This window comes from Lonchura striata, chromosome 18 (assembly GCF_046129695.1).
Source record: "Lonchura striata isolate bLonStr1 chromosome 18, bLonStr1.mat, whole genome shotgun sequence".
Taxonomy (NCBI): domain Eukaryota; kingdom Metazoa; phylum Chordata; class Aves; order Passeriformes; family Estrildidae; genus Lonchura; species Lonchura striata.
Window position 1 is genome coordinate 11,595,050 of NC_134620.1, and position 18,821 is coordinate 11,613,870.

Below are 18,821 nucleotides of genomic sequence, written 5' to 3' on the forward strand. Positions count from 1 at the left end.
GGCCCGCCCCGCGTCACCGCCCGCGCCGTCATCGCCCCGCGCCGCGCTCCGCCCCGCGCCGCCGCTCCGCCCCGGGGGCTGCGGGACCCCCGGCGCGGGAGCGCGGGGACACCGCAGCCCCGCTCGCGCGCGGGGCGGGGCGCGGAGCCGGCCGAGCCCCGAGCGGACGCGGGTTAAGCGGCGGCGGCGCGGCGGGGCCGCTGCCCGGGCCGGGGCTCCCGCAGCCCCCGGAGCGGGCGCGGGGTCTGGTGTCCCCCCGCCGCTGACCCGGGGCTGCCCCGGGCAGCGCGGGCGCTCCCGGACTACGAGTCCCGTGCTCCCCCGCGCGGCGCGCTGACGTCAGACGCCGCGCTGTCCTTAGCCCGCGCACCCGGATGTGAGTTCCTTTTGCTCCCCCGGAAGGTGAGGATGGCGGAGCTGCCGCCAGCGGAGCCGGGCCCGCCGCGCTCCATCCGCCGCCATCCGCCCGCCGGCGGCCCCGCCGCGGTCACAGGCGCGGCCCGGCAGCCTCGGGGAGCGGCGGAGGGGCGCGGATGGGCGCGGGGGCGGGGAGGAGTGGGAGTGTCGCCGGTCCAAGTGGGCTAGGCCGCGGCGGGATGCGGAGGCCGCGGCGGAGCCTCCCGGGAGCTGGGCTGGGGCTGGACGGGGGCTGCCGCTGGGGCACGGCCCGGCAGCTCCGCGGGGCCGGGGCAGTCCCAAACCGGGACAGCGGCGGCTGCAGGCTCGGGGTGTGTGTGCGTTTCCACCGAATGGGCGCTGGAGCTGTTGAGAGCAGCGTGCAGGAGCATTTCAAGTCATGTAGGGGCGCACAGGGAGCAGGACTCGGTCAGCTATGGCTGGAGGAGGTGGCTGACAGCTACTGGAAAGGTGTGAAGGATTGTTTGGATTATTTTATTTCCTGTGCTTTGTAACGAGCTCTAAACCCTGCCGACTGTGATCGCAGATGGCGGGTGAGAAGGCGCCGGAGAAGAAACCGGGTGAGAAGAAGTCGGCCAAGAAGAAGGCAGGACAGAAGAAACTGGCGGAGCAGAAGCCAAGCCAGAAAGCAGCGGGGGACAAGAAGAAGAGGGTGAAGAAGTACCATGCCAGCCGAAACCCTGTCCTGGCCCGGGGCATCGGGAGGTATTCCCGCTCAGCCATGTACGCCAGGAAAGCCCTGTACAAGCGCAAGTACACGGCCCCAGAGACAAAGGTAGGGTGGGGAGCACTGGGGCAGTAATCGGGTTTATCGTGCTGCCTTTAGTGTGAAATGTGCTGAGTTTTCCTTGTTCTTTGCACACAGATAGAGAAGAAGAAGAAGGAAATGCCCCGTGCCACCATCACCAAGCCAGTGGGTGGAGACAAGAATGGAGGCAGCCGGGTGGTTAAAATCCGGAAGATGGTATGGAAGAGCACCGGGATGCTCGTGGTTTGGTGCAGGGGGCTTTAGGCTGGGTGATGAGCCTCATGCTGGGATGATGTAGGGCCCTCAGCCTGTGGTGTGCTTTCTGTGAGTTCGTGGGAGGTGGTGGGAATTCAGGTGGGAATTCTCTGTCCAGCATGTTGCTGTGCTGAGGTGGAAGCACGCACAAATACAGAGCTGGACACTATTCCAAAACATTCACTGTGTTCCCAAGCTCATCTGAAGCAGAAATCCTTCAGAAAGCTGAACCTCAGGGCAACAGGGAGAGCTTTCCTGAGGAGCTGCCATGCTGTGAGACGCGGGTGGTACAAGGTGGTTGTCCTCTGTTCCAGCCCAGGTACTACCCCACGGAGGACGTTCCCCGGAAGCTGCTGAGCCATGGCAAGAAGCCGTTCTGCGAGCACAAGCGGCGCCTGCGGGCGTCCATCACCCCCGGCACGGTGCTCATCCTGCTCACCGGCCGGCACCGCGGCAAGGTGGGCACAGCTCCTGCTGCCAGGGCGTTGGCAGCGTTTCAGACACCCCTGAATCTCCCAGCTGATTTTGTCTGACCCTGCTGGGTGTAAATCTGCGACTTCTGTCGGGGTGGTTTCCTCGTCCGGACTTTAGTGGTGGCAGGGGTGAAATGTTTGTTGAATTAAGGTTGTTCTGAGCAGAGCTGGAAGTAAAACAGGCTCAGCTAGTTGCTTGGACACAATGCAGAGAGTTTTGCTGCAGAGCAAAGCCAGTGCCTGTTTCTGTTGCTGCTCCTACAAAAACAAAACTTTGTCCTGCAGCAGTTACTGCAAAGGAAAAATTAGAGGAAAAATTTAAGTTTCATTCTTAATCTAATTATAGGGTAGCACTGAATCGTTATATTGGGCTCCCCATCCTCAGGATGGTCACCAACACAAGTGGTATCCTTTATTTTCTTGAATTCTCTCTCTTTGACATTCATGATTTCATAAAGAATGCTGCCAGAGAAGGAAGCCTTGACCAGAAGGAGCAAAACACAATGGGGGAATGGCTCTGACTGTGTGAATTTATAGAGTCCTTGTGGTGTTCATCCAATTCTTGCCTGTAACTCAAAGGATTTCAGTGTTGGGATAGCTGTTACCATCCTGTAGGATGGGAGAAAAGCAAAAACAAGTAATTGGCTTTGCTTAGCCTTGAAAGAGAAAGCTCATGGAGAGTCACATTATTGGAGAGGAGGCACCTGGAGGTGCTGGAGCTTGGATCACAATTTGGCAGCTCCTCAGGTGGCACAGCTGACCCATGCCTGGAGCACTGTCAGTACTTGTACCAGGAACAGAGGCACAATCCCAGTTTGACTATGGTATGGGAGCACTGGGACCTGAGGATTGATGTCCCATCTCATTTCTTTGCAGCGTGTTGTGTTCCTGAAGCAGCTTGATACTGGCCTTCTGCTTGTTACAGGTAAAAAAAAAATATATTTAAACATGGTACTTTTGTTCTGGGGGCTTCTTTGGGTTTTTTGAGTTCTAGTTTGTGTCGAGTCAGTAGCACATCTGCACATGTTTGGTTTGGCACATCAGTGGGGAATCATATTTGTGGAGTCAGCACCCCTGGAGGTGTTCAAGGAACAACTGAATGTGGCATTTGGTGCTCTGCTCTAGTTGACAAGGTGGTGATCTGTCAGAAGTTGGACTTGATGATCTTGGGGATCTTTTCCAACTTGAATGATTCTGCCATTTGTGACTTTGCAGGGAGGTGGAGGAGAGATGATTTAAGTTTCAGGATCTGACTAACTGAAAGAGCTCAGAAAGGATTTTTGTATTTCTAGAGGGGTTTGACTGTTGAGATTTTATCTGTAGGCAGCTCTGAAGGAACTGGTCCTCACATAGACTACAAAAATTCAGCTTTAAGGAAGTGGTTTTCACCAGAGAAGCTGACCTTGTTCTCTCTTGTCTTCTCCACCTTCAGGCCCCCTGGCTGTCAACCGTGTCCCACTGCGCAGGGCCCACCAGAAATTTGTTATTGCCACATCCACAAAGGTGGATCTCACTGGGGTGAAAATTCCCAAGCATCTCACGGATTCCTACTTCAAGAAGAAGCGGCTGAGGAAGCCAAAGCACCAGGAAGGAGAGATCTTTGACACTGAGAAAGAAGTAAGGGACAGGGTGGTTCCTTCTTTCTCAATGCTCCAGGCTAGACTGGAAAGAGGAAATTAGCATGAAAAAAGCCGGGTTGATTTTAAGTGGTCATTAATAAAGTGAGGTAATGCCATTAAAAGGAGGTACTCCCCCTTCTGAATGCAGAGATTTTTCTCTGAAGAGGAGTTACTATTCCAGTTAAATGTCTTTTTTTGACCAAGAAATGCTGTCAGCGTTGGCTCCAAGGAATGCTTCAGTGCTGCACCACCTTCTCATTATCAAAAACAAATGGGGGAAAGATTTCTTTAAAATCCTAAAACTCAGGCTTTACACTGAATTTCCTCCTCTCTCTAAAGGATCCTGCAGTTGCTCCCAGGATTTTCATCTTGTTCTCTGTGCTTTGCAGAAATATGAGCTGACGGAGCAGCGCAAGACAGACCAGAAGGCCGTGGATTCCCAGATCCTGGCACGGATCAAGAAGGTGCCTCAGCTCCGGGGGTACCTGCGCTCCACATTCTCTCTCTCAAATGGAGTTTATCCTCACAAATTGGTGTTCTGAGCCTTCTGGAAGCACCACATTAAACTCCAAGGGAAAAAAAGCAAGGATTTGTAGTGTGTTCATTGCAGTCTGTAACAGCAGGTGGTGCATGACTCAGTGCTTGTTGCTGTGGGGTGAAACTCTGAGGGGCTGTAGGTACTGGCCAGGATTTGGAGAAGTTTGGGGTGTAGGAGTTTTGGCTGTGGTGGTTGTTGGATTTCCTTAACTTATTTTATTTAACATAAGTAGGAATTCAGCTTTCTTAACTCTGAATGAGCTGGGAAGGGATCCTGAACATATTTTGCTTTGCGAATAGCAGCTAATGCTTGACACAGTGCAGGATAAAATCAAGACAAAATATGTCTGTGCTGAACTTCAGCTAATAAATAACTATGAGGTATTTCAGGAGCTATGCTTTGATTTTGAATGGAAATGCTGGGAATACTCCACAGTTTTGCAGGACAGAATTGTCTCTGAAAGTGAGTGGAGAAGGTTAGTGCTGTGTTGAACTCAGCAGAAATCAATGTTCTTACACAAACCAGGGATGTACAGTTCACCAAGTCTGGCACTCTGGAGCTCTTCCTTAGCCAGACTTCTGCAGGAATCCAGGTTTATGTAACTGCACCATCTGTCTGCCCAGTAATTCTGAGCTGAGCTAGCCAACAGGGTTAGGCTTGATGAGAAATAGAGATTTCAACAAATTCACCCAGGCTCCATGAAAACAGGATAGAGAAGAGAGCAATACAGCCCACCCTGAGGTGGAAGCCATGCTCAGTGGGAAAGAGGAATTTGGCTTGGAGTGCTCCAGAGGCAGTGAAAGAACTTGGACACCTCTGGTTTGCAGCAAGGGGCTGCAGTCTGGTGCTGGTGGGTGTTAAAGTGTCTGAAGTGGCAGCATGGGGCATTCCCTTCATCTTCCTGTTGGTAATTGCCAGGCTGGGAGAGCTGAGGGGTGTCAGCCTGCAGAAGGGAAGGCTCCAGGGAGACCTTAAAGCCCTTTGTAGTGACCAAGGAGGTTCCAGGAGAGCTGGAAAGGCACTTGGGACAAGACCTGGAGTGACAGGACAGAGGGAATGTCTTCCCTTCCTCCTTGGGAAGGAATTGTTGCCTGTGAGAGTGCTGAGGCCCTGGCACAGGGTGCCCAGAGGATCCCTGTGGCTGCCCCTGGATCCCTGGAAGTGTCCAAGGCCAGGCTGGACAGCACTTGGAGCACCCCGGCATGGTGGAAGGGGCAGGGGTTGGAACAGGATGAGCTTCCAAGCCGAAGCTCTGAAGTATCCGTGAGGCTCAGCAGAGGGAGGCAGTGAGCTGGCCGTGTCCTGTGCAGAATTCCTGGCCTGGCTGAGAGGAGTCTCTTGCTCTGTGCTGTGTTCTGCCCTGTGTTCTTTATTTTCCCTGACATTGGAATTTTGTCTGTTATTGGTTACATCTTCTTTTGTGTATGCTTTGCTGGATAATGGGATTAGTCACAGGTTTTTAAGTTAAAAGGAGTTTTTCCTGCAATTCTGGGAATGGCCAGTTGATACAAATCAGCTCAGAGGGGTTGTACGCATCTCCCTGTTACTCCTAATCTAGGTCTAAGAAAAACCTTAACCAAATATGCTTAGAAAGTTCATTTAAATTAAAAATTGTGCATGGGAACAACAAAATGGGGAAAGCCTCATCCAGCAAGGAGAATCAGAAGAATTTGTATGAGCACATGGTATTGTAGTCTGCAACCCCAAATTCAGTGCCACACTTGTGCTCTTGAGGGGAAACTGCAGGACATATTAATGCTCCAGTCATTCCCTTCCCTCTGGGAGTGGGGAAGTTGCAGTAACAAAATAGCCCCAAAACCAGTCGGGTGTGGAGATCGTGTGGTGCTCTCAGGAATTCCTGGTTGCTCTGACACATTCCTGCTTTGTGGATCACGAGACACCTGGAGCCATTAACCTTGTTAGCTGGGAGGGGAGGCTTTGTCTGCCAGTGTGCTGTCAGGAAGTGATTTGGAAATGGGAGTTGGTTATCAACAGATGCTGGTCTGGAGCAGTGCTGCCATTGCCCTGTTCCTGTCACCTGTGTGATGAGGTGGTGACAGTCACACACCCTACAAGGCAAGGAGGGAGGGAGGAATCTCTGCTCCTGTCAGTGGCTGAGCTGAGTCACTGGCCCAGCTGGATGCCAGTGTCACACCAAGGGATGTGGGAGCAGGAGAAATTGGAACACCAAATCCTGCCTTCCTGAGACCAAGCAGCTCCTCAGGCTTTGCTGCAGGAAATGGAGGTGGCAAACGCCTTGTATTCCATAAGGAGAGGCAGTGATCAGCTGTGATGCCTGTCTCCAACCTCCCAAATATTTTCCCTGAGTTCTGTGAAATCTGCCTTCTTTGAAAAGCTGCAGGGTGAGGGATGGAAAACAGGAAAAACGAGGCCTGTGCAGGTGACCAGCACAGAGGGTTTTTTAATCCAGATAATGCTGGCCCCTACCTGAGCACAACTTGATGCACATAAAGAGCCTTTGTGTGTGTTCTGGCTGTCCCCAGCATTTCCCATTCCATGTGAACAGTTCTGCAGCTGGGCTCGCTGAGTCACTGCTTTTTCCTGGGCAGCCCCCACAGAAGAAGCCAGAGACATCCAAAGCCTCCATCACCCAATGAAAAGTGCTGGAGATGTGCAGCTCCAAAAATAGTGACAGCCTCAACCACAGCAGCACTTCATTAGCATCAAATGTGCTCTTTGCTTCAGCTGCCTAATAAAGTGATATGTAATTATAATAAAGCATCCTTTGGAGAGGAAAGAGAGGGATGTTGGCTTTCCCAGGGAATTGATAATAAGATGTGATGCCTTGTTATCTCCAGGCACCTATTTTTACCTGTCAGCTGTGCAGTGACCTGGTGGCTGCAGTTCCAGCCCAGTGAGGCTCTGTCCAGCTGCCACAGCAGGCAGTGGGCTCAGGGTGCAGCCTCTGCCTTTGCCTCTGGAATGGGAATCCTTCTGGGCCCAAGATCCTCAGGAGAAACGGAGGCTGATGTACAAGACAAAGTCCTTTGCAGTGCCAAGTTCGTAGAGAACAGTTACCTGTGGCATTTCAGCTGTTACGCTCTTGGGTTTAATCTTAATTAAGAGAGGATGCTCTGGCTGGAGTGTGAAGGTGCTTTTATGGGACTCCCACACCTTTTGGGCCAAGTGGTGAGGAAAATTTGCCAAATTCCCACATGTCCAAGGACTGGCTGCTCAATTAATCTGTGCTCTAGTATGTGCCTTGTCATGAAGGAGAGGCTGAACCTTTTTCTCTCAGCCTATTTCTACCTGATCCCTGCCCTGCCTCTCCTCAGAGTTCAGAACTGTTGCAAAGAAATTCACTGTGACTGTCCCCAAAAGCTCAATAAATAATCAAATAAATGCCAATCCTATGGATACACCATAAAGAGATCCTCCTCCAGTCCTCTTTGGGAAGAGGAATTGAGGTTCCCAGCCACTATTCACCTCTTAATTGGATTTCTCCAGTTCTGCATTGCAGTCTGCACTGAGCACTTGACAACTCATTGCTTAAGCAATTAGAGCAATTAAATCCTTCTTTTTATAAGGATGTTATTCATAATAGTCCTTGTTACGTTTTGTTCTGGAAGCCACTGGTTGAGCAAAGCCAGGCTGTGCCTGGGTGACTGCAGAGGGTGGGTCTGGGATGGTTGCATGTGGAATTTGACATGGGTGCCATGCAGCAACCAGGACATTTATCTTCGTTTAGTTACTTTTTAATTATTTGTTTGGGATATTTAGATCAGAGCAGTCTTAACGCTCTCCCAGATATCTCAAAAACCCCATTTTTGTCAGCTGGCTGGCTTTTTTTGGCCACTTTATCTATTTTTTTCCCATTATTTCAGTGTTTATCTCAGGGGAAGTGACTTTGCATGATGGATTGCACAGAGAGCCAGCAGCTTCTCTGACCTAAGCATGGTTCACACTCCATCAGACATAAACACTTATTAGTTGTAATAGTGATGAGGAGAGAGGAAGCACAGTAGTCAAAATAGGACTTGAGATGAAAGAAATTCAATGTTTTTTCCTCAGCAATATTGATTTTCTGTGTGATTCTGAGCAAGCCACTTATTTTCAGAGAGGTCTGTGCTCACATACTGCAGAAAGCAGAAATACTTTCTCATGTCTGGTCTCAAGAAGTGTTTTCAACTTCAGAAAATGGAAAATTTATGTCCCTTTTCTGAAGTACATAAAAGAATAAGCAGTCTCTGCTTGGCTGACACTGAGATGGGACCTGATCCATTAATCTGATCTTGTTCTGTGAGATCATATCAACATTTCAGACTAAAAAGTACAAAAGTTGTGCTGTGTTGAAGACTGGCACAGGTGGCACAAAGAATAAATGTTCTCATAGTCCTATTTATCAGTTTTGATGTCATTTTTTGCAGAATTTAGGCTGTTTGATTTGTACAGGGCAGCAGAGCTCAAAGATTTAGAAACTCCGGAGCCATTGGGTGTTTCTTCAGTTGCCCAATTAGCAGGTCCTGGTGCTTTACCTGCTGATTTGTTTTAATGATGATCATAACCAGCTTCACATATTTTACATCTGCTGAGCACTTTGGCCTTGTGACACCCAGCACAGGTCAAAAACTGCCATGAGAACACCAGGAAACCACACAAAGGTAAAATGATTTCTCCAATCCATTGGAACAAGTCTGTGGGATGCAGAGAGTCACCCCAAGGAGCACAAGGAAAGGCTCTAAATCTCATGGAGAAAATAAAGTTTAAATCAGAAGCAATTTCATCTTCATGCATTTTGTCAGTCCTAGTGGATGTAGAGGTTTTCCACTGGCCTGACAGATGCCTGAGGATGTAATTTGTTTTAAAATTAAGGCTTTCAAGTATCACCATGTGCTGTACATGGGATCCTATTGTTCAAAATGGCCATTTTGACAAGAGGAAATAACACCCAAGATAAAATGTACAGAAGCAGCCCTTGGTTCACAAGGGAAGAAGTGCATTTTTCAGAATAAGGCCCTAAAAAGAGTGATGCACCCTCAAAATGATGGCACCATTCAAATTTCTGGTGAGAATGTCCTGCTGAGATGAAAGGGAGAATCTCTTTCTTGGAATTTCATAAATATTGGTGGGAAACCAGAATTCTTCCTTCATGAAAACACAAAAAATCCTGAACAAATGTCCCCGTGGAATCAGGGCACTGAAAGCACAGCAACTCCTCAAAGGAGAGGCACATGGCAGAACTCCTGTGCACTGCACATCGTCCACATGGCTTCTCTGGGGCCTGACAAAGTGCAAAAAGGACACTGGAAACCTGGAGCTTTGTGTTTGTGGGAGAGAAAAAAGACAAACACATGCCCAGAGCAAGAGCACAGAGGGAGAAAAAGGAAAACAGCCTTTTGAGGCTGCTGATGCAAGAGAAACTTCGAGAGGGTTGGGTTTTTTTTTTTTTTTTTGTTCAAATCCTGGCTTTGGTCAAAGCACTGAGTATGAAAATGTGAGGTTTATTTAATCCAGCACTCCAGGAAAGACATGCCTGCTTTGTAATTAAACAGAACTTCATCAAGGCAATGTCTCACATCATTCTGTAACTGCCTTCTAACACAGACAACCTATTAATCCCCAAACTGCCTGACAGCTTGAATAAAAAATAGAATTAAAATAATCCAAATAACAGCACAAATTGTGTGGTTTGGGCTCCCTTGAAATAACTGCTGATTTCACAAGTGCCTAAGAAGGGTGTCCCAGTGTGAGCCAGGCAGTGCAGCTGCTACGGGGATTTATAATTCTCATTAGAATTTCTATCACTCTTCCCATCCTGTCACCCTGAGCTTCAACTTTTCATGTCATTCAATTGCCACCACCCCAAGCCTGGGCAGACTGGTAATCAAGCCTGAGAAATGACTTTTTGATGTGTTTGTCAGGCCCAATCAAGAGCCACATGATAACAGAATGGAGCCCAGTACCCAAAATGTGATTCCTGTGCTGCAGGAGGAGGGCTGGGCTAATGTCACCTGTCTGGGAAATTATAATCTCATGAAGGGGTTGATGCTGGTAGCCTTGGGTGACTGACAGCACTGCTCTGGTGCTCCTGTTGATTAATTGATTGTTTGTGGGGTTGTTTTAGTTGAAGATTAGCTCTTCCTGGTGCTCTGTAGGCTCCTTCTGGTGTTCTTTTTAAAGAAGCACTGTGCTGTTGTTAAGCATAAAGTGAAGGTTTATAAAACAATTCCTATTTCCCATCAGGACCAGGATTTTATAAGCACAGGACATTCCACTGCAGCACCATAAACTCACCTCTACATCACAAAGGAAGAAACCCTCCTGCCTGTAGCAGCATGAAAAGATTTTCAACCACCCTGGCTTCACCCAGGGGCCAGTCCAGCCTAAATGTGGGATGATGAATTATTTGGCCTTTGCTGGTTTGTGCCATCTGGCTGGAAGGAAAATGGGGAAAAATAGATGAGTGATAGACAGCATAAGAGGATTGCACCACTGACATAAATCAGCAGCACCCCAAACCACAGCGCACATCTCCAGCCTCTTCTGTTTGCTTTCCTCATATTTATGTCCTGTCACCGTGTTCACTCGCTGGAATTTTATTGTATAATAGTTATTACTCTTCTTTTAAAAGCAGATTCTTGGCTGGAAATAGAGGATAGAGACACTGGAAAGAACAAGAGAAATACTGCAAGAAAGAAAGGAAAGGGAGGAAGGCTCCATGGGAAGAGCACCTTTGGAGATGGGGGCACTTAGAGCTGCAAGACAGAACCACACTGAGAGCAAAATTGTTCTTCCCAGAGGAAAACCATTCCACTTATTCCACTTTGCACAGCTTGGCTTCAGCTCTCAATTAGTGGCTTTCAGTTTTAGCTTTGTTTTGAATGCCTGTCACCACGGAAGAGAAAATCAGCACAGACTAACATTTGTTCAGGCCAGGGATTCACTGCCCCGCTTTCCTTTACCAGGAAAAGGGTTGGTAGTGCTGCAATGCTGGTGCAAACCTGCTAATTAAGTTCAAGCACCAGCTCTTTTAAAATCTTCATTTAAAATCCTGTTTTCCCTCTTTGCTTTGGTGTCCTGTTGGTTCAGACTCTCCAGGGACATCTTTAACTACCCCAGGTTGCTCCAAGCCCTCTCCAACCTGGCCCTGGACAGGGAAATTGTCCCAAAATGTACTTTTCCCCCTGGAATGTTGCATTGCAAATGTCAGCATTTCATCTTTTTATTCTGATTAGGATTGAACATTTTTGATAAATAATCTGTGAAGCTCTGCCCAGATCTCAGCTTTGACCAATGTGTGCATGTGACCAGATGGGGAGAGAGAACTTTTCCAGGGATATCAGTTCTGGAATTTGGCCATTACAGGCTCTTGTTCAGGGTGAAGTAACAGGAATTTCCCCTGTGTTTGAACCAATCCCTGTTTGAGGGAATCCCTCAAACACAGGAATTGCAGGATTTGTATTTCAACAAATCACTTGGGAAATCAGAGAAAAATCTTGAAATACAAATGTAGACACTCAAAATATTTCTGGATAGGCTAAGAGAAAACAGCTTATGACACTTTCTCTTCCAAGGCTTTTAAATAAAACCTTAAGTAAAATATGGGGTAAATATGAAGCCAGAGATGCCACCTTGTCATGTTTATATGTTTATAATATTGAACAGAATATTGTACCAGATTATTTTTCCATTTATTTATCCTTCATGTTACTGCACCAGTTTTCAGGAAGGTTGAATTTTAAACCAGCACAGAATAGCTGTATTTAAACTTACCTATTTTGGGATAGTAATAATGAGTCTTCTGAGACATTCGAGATTCAAAAATTCAGGACAACCACTCAGGGATCTGCTCAGCTCCCAGCCACTCTTTCTCACTGAAGGCCAGCACTTAGTTACTTCCAAAAAAGGCTAATTGAGTAAGAAAATGAGACTTGAAATTTGGGAGAGCACTGTTAAATGCCAGCACCCCAAGGGAGCAGGAAATCCCAAAGAAAAGATCAGGCTTCCAACTTCACAAGTTTGAAAGGACAGGGATTATTTAGTGCAGGGATGGTGGGGAGGAACTCTGGTCACAGCCCTCATGGGTGAAGACAGCAGGAGAGGGAGGAAATAAACTGTTCTCTGTGTCTGCCACAGCTGGAAAAGAAAATGGAAAGGGTTAAATTGCAATAGTAATGGTTTAGGAAACTCCTTAAAGGTAAAGACAATTCAACAGTGGAAGAGACTGAACAGAGCAGCTGTGGCTGCCCCATCCCTGGAAGTGTCCAGGGCCAGGTTGGATGGGGCTTGGAGCCACCTGGGATGGTGGAAGCTGTCCTTGCCCATGGCAGGGGCTGGAATGGGATGGGCTTTGAGCTCCCTTCTAACCCAAACCATTCCAGGATTCCCAGATTCTGTGATTCCACAATTTACATTTGTTTCCTGTCCAATTTTGCAAGGTAGTGATTCATACTCTTCTTTCCTATAACCCTTATTAATTTTAACAAAAATATCTATTTGTTCTTCCTCCCTCAAACCCACCTTGCAATCTTCAGCAATTATTGCTCTTCTAAGTGAGAAAAATGTGAATATTTCCATTTGGAATTAAAATACATTTCTGAGGTTTGGAATTATTTTATTTCACTGTCTAGTTTCTTCCTTCTCCTCTTTCAATCATTGATTTTTTTTTTTTTTCCACTTCACTCCTTTCTGAGTTTTACTTGGAGAAACTTTATTTTTTAATCCCAGATAATGTGCTAAGAAATGCCAGTATTCCTTGGGTAGTGGCCTTATTAATGATGGCATTTGGGCTCTTTAAATAACAAGTACCAGGCAGAGGAGCCAGGATTCAGGGTCTGCAAATCTGGTTAGTGCAGACCACATAAAAATAGCAACTTCTTTTTCTTTTTCACACATTTCTTAGTGTCACAATGGTCATTGTAACTGAAAGTGTCACTTCTAAATGAACAGAAAGATACACAGCAAAGCCTTGGGATGAAAAGAGTTCTCCCCACACATAATAGCTGTTAATGTAAAATTAAACTGAAGGGTGAGACAATGCTGCTTTAAATCCCATTACATAATGGGCAAATTCCAAGCAGGAATAGGGAATTTCCACTCGCAGCTTGCAGGAGTGAATTTTTGCCCACAGCCCATGAGCATCTTCTGCTAAATCTCAGCGTCTGTGATGTCCAGAGAAGCACAAGGACACAGGAGACCTGCACAGGAAGGAGCTGATCCCAAAATCCTGCCACCAGAGGCACAGGCAACCACAGCAGCTCAAACAACACTCAACATCTGCTCCAAAACAATGGAAAAAAATGCAAAATAATGGAAGCAAAAGAGTGGTTTTCTGTAGGAGCCTATTTACAAGTTGAGGGTTTTATTCCTTCAGCTTGATGATCTATGTCACTAAGTTATTCTGGTCTATTTTTCAAGTCTTCCCATAAAGTAGTCCAAGATTTCTTTGTAGTTGCTTCTGTACCCCTCTGACTGCACATTGAAGCTGCAGTGGCTGACATTTGCTGGTGACAGGCAGAACACAAATATTATATTTTTTTATTCCATTACACAACATCTTCTGCAGCAGATGCCAGGCATGGAGTTTGCTGCATCCAGTACAGCCCTAGTGCTGAAAATTCCATGTAGGAAGCTACATCAGCATTCCATGTAAGTTTATAGATTGTACAACACACTCTTAATTCCTGAATGGCAGGCACTTCAAATAATTTAGGAAATTACATTTAGCAGTCATTATTTTATTTACCTGCATTGAGGCAGGACAGGGTACATTTCTCAGTTTTATTCCATTGCTTTCATTCCATAACTGCTTTTTAACATTGAATTGTCAAGTCAATAGAATTTAGAAGAACTCCAAATAAGTAAACCAATAGTTATAAAATGGTGAATATCCCTTCTGTTCAGCTTGGGAAGACTTCACACAGATTTGGCTAAAAGGAAGACTTCCAAAACATCTGCACAGTGTGCAGGTCAGAGCCAAGGGGGCTGTTTTCAGTGGAGGCAGCTCAGGTGACTTCCCAGAGAAACCCACATGGATCAGGATCCTTCCTGGGAGAAACTGTCACCAGCCCCCAGACAAAGGACAGAGCACAGCCCCTGCCAGGGAATAACGTGGCCACACACCTCGTTCAGTGCCTCACCTGCTGTGGAAGCTTCCAGAGCCTCTCCTGGCTCTGAGTCAGCTCCTCACTCCTGTAAAAGGCCTTGGCTTGCATCCCAAGGCAGAGGATTGAATCCACAGCCATATCAAACATGGATTCTCCATCTGGATGCTGCTGTGGCAGCTACATTCCTGTGGGATAAAGCGGCCCAGGAGGCCTTGGAAAGAGCTGCAGACAAAGCATTTTCAGCCTGGGGTTACCCAGCCTGTGTGCCTTTGGAGAACAGGTACATCCAAACCTCTGGAAAACACTGCAAACCCCTTCTGCTGATCCCCTTCACCCTGCTTGTGAAGGGAACATCCCATTTGACTCCCAGCTGTGCTGTTTGTGTTGATTTTGTGGAAGATACTCAACTAGCACCATGATAGTACCACAAGATCTAAAGATGGAATGTTTTTTTGGTGGAGTGTTACTCCCACTGAAATGCACACACAACACTTTGTGTTTCTCTCCCTCTATTCCTCTCACGTGTGGATGAATGAAAAAAAATGTCAAACTCCCACTCTGGGAACACAACAATAACACCCGTGGCTGTCTCCCCATGAAATGCTGTGACTAATCCAACCCCAGGAGTTTTCCCCTTGCTCAAGGAGCCTTCAGGAGCCTGGCTTATCTCCCTTGCCAGAACTCAGCTGCCACATCCCACCTGCCATAAAATCTCCCAATCTCAGCATTCCCTCTCTTCTGACTCCTCCCAGGGCTCCCACGGGAGGATCAGGGTCAGTCTGCAGCCGTTGTTCTCTCTGTCACATCTTGACCAAAAATAACAGATGCCCATGAAGCTTCTCACTCATAAAAACTATTGATGGCAGCTCTGCACACTCTCCCTGTCCAAAAATTACTGCTGCACAGAGGCAAATAATATCTATTTCTAGAATAAACCAAGCCTGGAAACTCTTCTAACTCTCCAGCACATGAATAGCAGGGATGTCCTACCAAACAGTGCACAGAGCTATCCCACAGATCTCTAAATTACTGCTTGTTTGAACTTACCTGAACCCTGTGTCAACTGAACTGGCCTCAAAAACAAGCTACACAATGATGTGAGTGCTCAGACTGCTGAATCAGGACTACAAAAGGGCTTTGTGTGGGTCCTATGTTGAGTGGTCATCCATTACATGGAAAAATATGCTTCTTCCCAACCAGATTTAATAGGATATAAAGCACTGGTGGTAGATCTCGTTTTACTCCAGCTCTGAATAAGCTGCTCCTGCAATAATAGCACTGCACGTTTGTTATAATGCACTAATATGTTAAATAATTTAATCTGATCAAACAGGTAAATAAATGCATAGAGCTCCATCTCTGCTCAGTTGTGCACAGTCACTGTTCCATGAAAAGCAGACACTGCAATGGGAATCCCCACAGCAATTATCCACTAAAACTATTTAACATTTATCACCGCGTCTTTCTCATTAACATGATTTGTCTCAGCAGCACATCCTTTGCTGAACATCCAGGTACAGCTGCCTGTGACACTTTGTGCCTCTGAACGGGCTCAGGGCGAGGTCTGAGGGGACTGAGGGTGAAATTAGGCTGAGAAAGAAGGATCAATTTTCCTCTGGATCTCTGTTTTTCCACACATACTGAGGTGTCGCAACCCTTTTGCTTTACAGCCTTTGAAATCCATAAATCCAGATTTGAAGGGACATACCTGCTTGCTTATGAGTTCTTTGGGAAAAGCTCCTTGAGAGGTGACAGGAATCCTGTGAGGTGGCAACAGAGCGGGGCAAGGGGAAGAGAGAAAAGGAAATCATTCTGTGAGGGGACAGACGAAATAGGGATGAGCAGAAACAACCATAAGGGAGAACGTGAGGAACCAGCCCTGCAGGGAAATGGGGAGCTTCAGAGCGGCCCAGTAAGCAAGCCAAGAGGGTTGACAGGGAAACTGAGGAGAACAGCGCTGAGGGAGCAGCTCTCGGTTTGGGCAAAGGCTGGAGGGAGGTGAAGGGCTGAGGGAGCGGCCATTGCGTGAGGGTGAGACGGCGGGGCAGTGCCAGGGGAGTGAGGTGAAGCCCTGAGGGGACCGTCCCTAGGGGCTGAGGGGAGCAACCCCTGAGGGGAGCGCCCCGCGGTGCGGGTGAGGCTCTGAGGGGAGAACACCCGGGCGGGTGAGGAAAAGGCTGAGGGGAGAACACCCGGGCGGGTGCGCCGCTCCCCGGGTGAGGAAAAGGCTCTGAGGGGAGAACACCCGGGCGGGTGAGGAAAAGGCTCTGAGGGGAGAACACCCGGGCGGTTTATGCCGCTTCCCGGGTGAGGAAAAGGCTCTGAGGGGAGAACACCCGGGCGGGTTAGGAAAAGGCTCTGAGGGGAGAACACCCGGGCGGGTGCGCCGCTTCCCGGGTTAGGAAAAGGCTCTGAGGGGAGAACACCCGGGCGGTTTATGCCGCTCCCCGGGTTAGGAAAAGGCTCTGAGGGGAGAACACCCGGGCGGTTTATGCCGCTCGCCGGGTCAGGAAAAGGCTCTGAGGGGAGAACACCCGGGCGGTTTATGCTGCTCCCCGGGTCAGGAAAAGGCTCTGAGGGGAGAACACCCGGGCGGTTTATGCCGCTCCCCGGGTCAGGAAAAGGCTCTGAGGGGAGAACACCCGGGCGGGTGCGCCGCTCCCCGGGTGAGGCGCTGAGGGGAGCGCACCCGGCGCGGTTTATGCGCTCCTCGCTGTGCGGGCGACCCGCTCTCCCTGGCGCGGGTGAGGTGCGATATGAGCGGGGTGAAGCTCTGAGGGGAGCGCTCCCCTCAGAGAAGCGTGCGGGTGCGGCGCTGCGCCCGGTGCAGGTGACCCGCTCTTCCCGGTGCGGTTGCTACCCTCCCCGCCGTGCCCGGTGCGGGTGAAGCAGCGAGCGGCGGGTGAAGCAGCGAGCGGAGCACACGCGGGGCGGGCGGCGGGGGCGGAGCTCCGGCGCTGGGGGCGGCCCCGGCGCTCGGGGCGGGGCCCCGCGGGCTGGGAGGGGGCCGGGTGTATTGTTCCCCGCGCGGTGCACGCCGGGCGCGCCTCAGCCCCCAACATGGCGTCGCGCTGTCAGCGGTGTGTGTGAGGCGGGCGCGGGACGCGGCGCTGCGGGCGGGGGCACGGCGGCTCCCGGAGCTCCCCGGAGCGCCGCCGCCGCGGTGGCAACGCGCCGCTCCTCGCTGCTGCCCGCCGCGCCCCGGCTGTCCGGCGTCCAGGCCGCTGGGGACGCGCCTGCCCCCGCCCTGCCCCCGCCATGGGCGGGTAGCGGGACCCGCCTCGCCTCAGCCCTGCGGAGCCCCCCCGCTCTCCGCGCCATGGGGTCCCCGGCTGCCGCCTCGGCGGCCGCGGCCACCGACTCGGCGCAGTGGCTGTCGGTGAAGGAGGAGACCATCTTCCTGCACGACGGGCTGATCCGGGTCACCGACCTGGCCGAGCTGCCCAGCGAGATCATTGGGGTGGCCGAGCCCGGCGACACCGAGCTGGAGGTGAGGCGGCCGCGGGAGCTGAGGGGGGGGACGGGGCAGGGCCGGGGGCTGAGGGGGAGGATGCCCTCGGGAGAGGGGCACGGTGGCAGCGGAGGCCTGAGGCGAGGAGGACGGGGGATGGGAGATGGGGGTGCAGGGAGGATGACTCGGGGAGGATGGGGGGCCGGGATGGAGGATGCTGCGTGCGGATGCCGGGTGAGGGACCTGGGGTCCGGAGCCAGCCGGTGTCGAGGCGTTCTGCGTTCTTGAGTCAATTTAATTTATTTCGGATAATAATGAAAGTGGAGCTCGGCAGGAGGATGGTGAGGTGCTGATGTAAATGGAGGGGGTGAAGTATTGGTGCGTCCTCCTTCTTTTGAATCCGTAAGGTTTGGAAATCAGAGCCGCACTCACGGATTTCAGCGTGGCCTTTGGCCCGTTTGTTTTTATTGAAGGTTTTTTGTTTTCTTGCTGTTACTTTTAGACGGCTTGTAATTATCAGCCTTACAACGATATGTTCAGGTGTTTTATTCAGCTGTTGACAGTGATCGTGATTAAGGAGCCAGGAGGGCAGCCCAGATTTTCATCCCATCTTTTTACCTTCCCAGAACTGCCCCTGGTGTTGGCTGCAGGCAGGCGGTGCAGCTGTTTTATCTTAGGAGGAGCCGCTGAAGGACTGAATGTCACGGATTATAGGTTGCATCTATTTGGTAGACTGCATTTTTTTTTTTTTTCCCCTGTGTGCCTCCCTTCTCCTCTTTCACCCCACCCTCCTCCCCGGCAATGTGGCTCGCAATGACACAGGGGCTTTGTCACCGGAGCCGAGCGCTGGGAGCGGACAGGGGACGCTCCAACCGGAGCTTTTCCTCCGGGCTCTGTTTGATCCGAGGCATTTTAGGCCGAAAAACCCCTTTTAGTGAGCCTTTAGCTGCTGTCTGCGCTGTTGCTGAGAGGACCCCACGAGCAGTCCTGACAACATTTTTGTTCATTGGGTGATGTGGAATCTTTACGGGCTTTGGGGAAACTTCCCCCAGCCTTATCTAAGGAAAGATATTTTCTGCAGAACGTGCGTTTTCCGTCCTGTGTGTTGGGACACTGGGGAATGGTGTGGAGAAATCAGCTGCTCCCGTGAAATGGATGTTGGCAAATATCACATAAAAAGGAAAAGGGATATTTTTAAGGTGGCTGACTTATCTCTGTGTGTATAAACATGGAATGATTCTTCTTTGTGATCA

General features: G+C 49.7%; 2 protein-coding genes across 5 annotated transcripts in view; both read left to right on the forward strand.

Annotated features, from left to right (window-relative positions):
• The first annotated feature begins 276 nt into the window (after positions 1 to 276).
• On the forward strand, positions 277 to 4,098 carry RPL6 (ribosomal protein L6). The gene is made up of 7 exons (XM_021544665.3): positions 277 to 402; positions 944 to 1,192; positions 1,283 to 1,381; positions 1,735 to 1,878; positions 2,770 to 2,818; positions 3,326 to 3,510; positions 3,902 to 4,098. The coding sequence occupies exons 2-7, from the start codon at positions 944 to 946 to the stop codon at positions 4,052 to 4,054; spliced, it is 879 nt and encodes a 292-aa protein (XP_021400340.1). The 5' UTR covers positions 277 to 402; the 3' UTR covers positions 4,055 to 4,098.
• A 13,269-nt stretch (positions 4,099 to 17,367) lies between these two features.
• HECTD4 (HECT domain E3 ubiquitin protein ligase 4) overlaps positions 17,368 to 18,821 on the forward strand; it is a 65,096-nt gene continuing 63,642 nt past the window's right edge. For all 4 annotated transcript variants that reach the window (XM_077787224.1, XM_077787227.1, XM_077787226.1 and 1 more), the window contains exon 1: positions 17,368 to 17,607. In XM_077787224.1, the coding sequence (XP_077643350.1) occupies positions 17,437 to 17,607 (171 nt within the window). In that variant the 5' untranslated portion in view covers positions 17,368 to 17,436. The remainder of the gene's footprint in view (positions 17,608 to 18,821) is intronic.

Coding starts and splice junctions, on each gene's coding strand:
- RPL6 (XM_021544665.3), top strand. CDS start 944: ATGGCGGGTGAGAAGGCGCCGGAGAAGAAACCGGGTGAGAAGAAGTCG. Junction 1,382..1,734: donor TGGTTAAAATCCGGAAGATG/GTATGGAAGAGC, acceptor CCTCTGTTCCAG/CCCAGGTACTACCCCACGGA. Junction 1,879..2,769: donor CCGGCCGGCACCGCGGCAAG/GTGGGCACAGCT, acceptor ATTTCTTTGCAG/CGTGTTGTGTTCCTGAAGCA.